This window comes from Olea europaea, unplaced genomic scaffold (genome assembly GCF_002742605.1).
Source record: "Olea europaea var. sylvestris unplaced genomic scaffold, O_europaea_v1 scaffold307, whole genome shotgun sequence".
In the NCBI taxonomy this organism is placed as follows: domain Eukaryota; kingdom Viridiplantae; phylum Streptophyta; class Magnoliopsida; order Lamiales; family Oleaceae; genus Olea; species Olea europaea.
Genome location: NW_019249416.1, coordinates 249,161 through 253,915, shown reverse-complemented (window position 1 = coordinate 253,915; position 4,755 = coordinate 249,161). Strand labels below are relative to the sequence as shown.

At 31.7% G+C, this 4,755-nt stretch overlaps 1 protein-coding gene across 3 annotated transcripts; it reads left to right on the top strand.

The window, feature by feature from the left end:
- The first annotated feature begins 400 nt into the window (after positions 1-400).
- On the top strand, positions 401-3,562 carry LOC111385015 (probable inactive poly [ADP-ribose] polymerase SRO5). 3 transcript variants are annotated; one of them, XM_023009367.1, is made up of 6 exons: positions 401-628; positions 1,042-1,703; positions 2,269-2,513; positions 2,596-2,732; positions 2,972-3,067; positions 3,287-3,562. In XM_023009367.1, the coding sequence occupies exons 2-6, from the start codon at positions 1,156-1,158 to the stop codon at positions 3,320-3,322; spliced, it is 1,062 nt and encodes a 353-aa protein (XP_022865135.1). In that variant the 5' UTR covers positions 401-628; positions 1,042-1,155; the 3' UTR covers positions 3,323-3,562. The 3 variants fall into 3 exon arrangements, with proteins under 3 accessions (XP_022865135.1, XP_022865137.1, XP_022865136.1); XM_023009369.1 differs by lacking the exon at positions 401-628 and adding an exon at positions 726-829; XM_023009368.1 differs by lacking the exon at positions 401-628 and adding an exon at positions 822-911.
- Positions 3,563-4,755: the final 1,193 nt, after the last annotated feature.

Here is a 4,755-nt window from a genome sequence, read left to right as displayed (position 1 = left end):
AAATGTGCGGTTGAAAAAAAGAAGGAAAAAAAAAATTAAAATTTTAATGGAGTCCAAAGGAGGGATTCAAATTTATTTAAAATACACGTAAATTTTGACACATTCTTAATGAAAAATTCTTATACTATATGATAATTACCTAGATTAATAAAAAAATAACTAAATTTTAAGATGAATGTTATATTATTGTACTGCCATATTAATCTAACTGTTTATATTTGCATGTGCTTCTTCGAAAAAATTTAAAAATTGTTAAAAAGTTGAGATCAAAGTCAATAATTAATTCTAAATAAATAAATGGAACCCATAATTTTTACAAATTTTTCAATACAAAATTCATCAATTTTACCAAAATCTGTCAAAAAAATTATCAAAATCTTTGTTAAAAAACCATTTACTAAGAAAAAGTAAGATATTACCAGCAGCACCACTGTAGCTAAGAAACCGTCGGCTGAAACAAAACTGGGTGCACCCACGCATGCACGCACTGCCACAAACCCCGTAAAGTAAAACGTTTGGCGATGTTTCCGTTGGACTCCATCTGTTTTTAGTAAGTCCCATTAAATCCCTCTTCTCCAAGAAACTTAAAAGTCGAAAATTAAACATATTTTCTTATACACCCCACAAGGTAAAGGATTGCTCATTTACATAAATATATATATACAGCAGCAGGTTCTTTGAAGGGAGTTCTTAATTTCTTGATTCATTTTTAATGTTCGTTTCATGATTCTTTGGCCTAAAATATATTATCTTGGTCATCAAGAATGTGGTGTCGTGTTTTTATATATTTTCCTTATCAATTTTGAGGCATTGATTCTTTGTAAAAGAGGTAGCTTCGAATGTTTAAAGTTTGTGGATTGTCATTCTTTCACTTTGAACAAGTTCTTTTCTTTCTTCTTCTTTAACAAATGGTCAGTAATTATTGATGCTTCTGGAATTATATATATTTTCTCAACCGCAATATTTATTTATCTCTTCTATATTATTTTTAATATTGAATCTTCAAATTCAAGCTGTGCTGAAAATTTTCTTCCGCCGCAGGTTTTCTTGATTGCACACCAAGTTAACTTTCATCACAAGGTTCTTTATTTCTCTATACTAAGTCTTCCTTAGAGAGCAACAGCAACAGCAACATCTCTTTGATTCACTCTTTCAATGGAATCACCAGATGCCTATTCAAACCAACTCCAGCCTTCAGCTCAAAGAAAGATCATAAACTTTACTCAATTTGAAGAATTTTCCAACAATTCGAAATCAGGGACTAATTATGAAGATCAGATTCATGAAGTTTCTTCAGTTTCTGATTGTGAAAGTGGAATTTTTGGGGTCGACAGTGAGCAAGAAATATTCCATCTGTTCAACAGTGGCTTGATCAGAATTCATGACGAGGACAATTTATACGAGATAATTAAGAAAAAGTTGGTTTCAAGTTTGAGTAGTGTGGGATTGGATGTTAAAATTGAGGCCATTCATAAGAATTCTTTTTCTGGCATTATGAATCAAGCAAAATTCCAGTCTTTTTGTGTTTATTTAAGAGCCACAAAGGAAAGATGTGGGGGCTGCCCAAATGTTAAATATGCTTGGTATTGTGCTTCCAAGAATGAGATCGACAGCATTCTTTTACACGGTTTTGGCCATTCTGTGAATAGTGGAGTATATGGTCATGGTATCTATCTCTCTCCAGCTGATCACCCTGCTGAAAGGTAACTCGAAATTGCAAATCCTTTATTTTATCAAGGAAAATGCTTCGTCTACAGAACTATTTACATAATGTTTTACCTAATGATAGATAAGGTGTCAAGATAAAAGTGGAAAAGTTATTTAGTTGAATAGATTTTGATCTAATTAAATATCGTCACACATCATCTGTTGGTAAACCATTACGTAAATTGTTATATACATGCAGTACAATCATTTTATAAATCATGCTAAGTGTACATAATTTTTGTTGGACAAGATTGTCAGTCAGTTGGCACAATTTTATTGAATGGACAAAAAATAATCAGTCAATTCAGTGTTGCCATCTCATCGTCTTTAAAAATCCCTATACATTTAATTTGTACGAGAATCTTAATTCTTATTTTATTTTAAAATAGACTCGTTGAGCTTTGCAATCTTGGTATAACATCGCAGAAAACGGAGTGAGAGACTGTAAAAAGAAAAATGTAGTCGACCCCAGATTTACGAGGTTCAGTTTTATTTTTTGGGGATTGAGTCTTATTTTGGGATCAAATTTTTTGTGCTGATGCAAAATTTTCAATTTAACAGTATACAGATGCCTGTTACTAATGATGACGATGGGCTAAGGCACCTATTGCTTTGCCGTGTTATATTGGGAAGGATGGAGGTTGTTCGTCCAGATTCGAAACAGGCTAATCCAAGTTCCGAAGAATTCGATTCCGGGGTCGATAATTTGGTGTCTCCTAGAAATTACATAGTTTGGAGCACTCGAATGAATACTCATATCTTGCCAGAATTTGTGATCAGCTTCAGAATTCCATCTAATTTTAAAAGTGAGGAAATGTGTAACATATATGGCATATATGGTACGCTAGAAAGGACATATCGTAATGTGTTGCAACCTTGTACTTGCAGGAAATCAAACGATTCCGCCTCGTCTAAGAGTACCAAATTCAGTATGGATACCGTTCCCGGAACTCATAAATGTACTTTCCAAGTTCTTACCTCCTCAGGCCATCCAATTGATTGCAAAGCATCACCATAACCAGAGAGTACGTATTTAAGCTCTGCACAATCTAAACTGTCTTCAAACATTCCTTCACGTAGAGAACCAAACTCGTTTCGCGTCAAAAAGTATGATACCTGCACGATTTTAACAAACAGGTGGCATCGAGATTCAAATTTCCGATTTCTGCACTTATAGCATGTTGAAAATTTATTTATCGAAATCGTGTCTTTTATGCTGTGGTTTGTAATTTGTATTTCTTATTTGTCGATCTTTCATGTCCAGGAGAAGAAAATAACAAGGCGTGAATTGATTCAGAAAGTGAGATCCATAGCAGGAGACAAGTTGTTGGTTGCAATTATGAAATCTTACAGTAACAAGGTATGGCTTCCTGCAGCCTGATCACTAAATGTTTAACTCTGTCACGAATAACAGGTTAAAAAGCTTTAAGATTGTTTTCTGAATGTTATTCTGTACCAAATTAGCATACATTCATCCATAACAATCGAGGTGGCTGCCACTGGACATCGTAAAAAAGTAAAGATACATTTTTCTGCTTTATGTTGCTCAGTTTCATCACAATGTTTGTCATTGACACAGATGAAAACATCACAAAGCAGCAGCTCAAGTAACTGAGAGAAGAAATTTTGGAAGTGCAAGAGTCTTTTCTTTCGAGATTATTGCAAGTCTAGACCGATGATCAGCCTGTATGTGAGGGAGTGTGTTAATTTCGACTTTAGGAATTTATATTAGATGGTTCAACATGAGCTCTGTAATTAAGCCTCAACTCCTGGTTTGCTACAAGCCTTTATTCCAGAATAATTCTCAATCAGTGTAATAATTTTGTTTGTATATTGAGTCTTCTACATTCTAATCGATTTAGTTGTGATAATTACCCAACTCCATTTTCCTGGTAGTGCATTGCTAATTGAAATTTTCATGTTAGCATTGAATAGTAGCTTGCCACTCTACGCTTCAAATTTTGACTTCATTTTTAACTGCCTTTTCCATTGCCAATTATTTTTTCTAGCTTGATTTTTACATCTTGAAATTATTTCCTCCTCTTGAGGTTTGGAGTAAAGATTTGAGACCCCAAGTCAAAATAGGACACACCCATAAGTTTTGTCCCCAAATTTAATTTTATCCCAACTTGTGCTTATTAACCATTTATGCATATGTATTATTTTTTTGCTAAACGACAGCTCAAGATAAAGATTTTTAATGAGAGCCGAATGTAAAATTTGACATAGTCCCAATACAACTATATTGACAAGGAGGGTCTATGTGAGTCTTACTTTTAGGGATTTACAATCATATATATATATATATATATATATATATATATATATAAGAAGTGTTCTAAAAAGCATAAAGCGTGGCTAGGCTAAACTTTCAGCTTTACAAACTTAAGCGAGTTTAGGCGAGGTTAAGGCGTAAAAAAAAAAAGTTTTCTTGTTTATAATATTATTTTAAATTTTTAATCATTTTAAAAATTATTTAATAATTAAAATAATACATATTAAACATCTAAAATTATAAAATACATTATTTACTTAATAACTCCTGCCATTAGTCAATTATACAATTTTCAAGTTCTCGAAATGTAAAAATAAAAATATTTTTCATAGATTCAATTTTCAACTAGACAAATCATACTTAATAGATCCATATGAACTTCATATATGATTTTGACGTTTGTAATAAAATGAGCCTCAATACATAATTACATAATCTAGATAACACCAAAACTTAAATCTTATTTAGCTTTTGTTTGGCCCCTTTCTTTCAATTTTTAATGTTTTGAATATTATTATTATTTTATTTATTTATTATTATTATTATTTTTTTTTTTAAGAATGTGTGGTCGAAAAGAAGGAATAATTTTTGGTTTACCTATAATATTATTTTATGGAAGACGGTGTGGTTGAAAATAAAAGTGAAAAGAAAAAATTGAAAGAAAAAGGGGGCCAAGCGGGGGGTTAACTATTTAAATAAAGTCATTTTTAACTTTTGTTCAGATAAAATATTTTAAAAACTTGAAATTAAAGTCAAATGAATTTTATTTATTT

Coding starts and splice junctions, on each gene's coding strand:
- LOC111385015 (XM_023009367.1), top strand. CDS start 1,156: ATGGAATCACCAGATGCCTATTCAAACCAACTCCAGCCTTCAGCTCAA. Junction 2,514..2,595: donor AATTCCATCTAATTTTAAAA/GTGAGGAAATGT, acceptor TTGTACTTGCAG/GAAATCAAACGATTCCGCCT. Junction 3,068..3,286: donor TGAAATCTTACAGTAACAAG/GTATGGCTTCCT, acceptor TCATTGACACAG/ATGAAAACATCACAAAGCAG.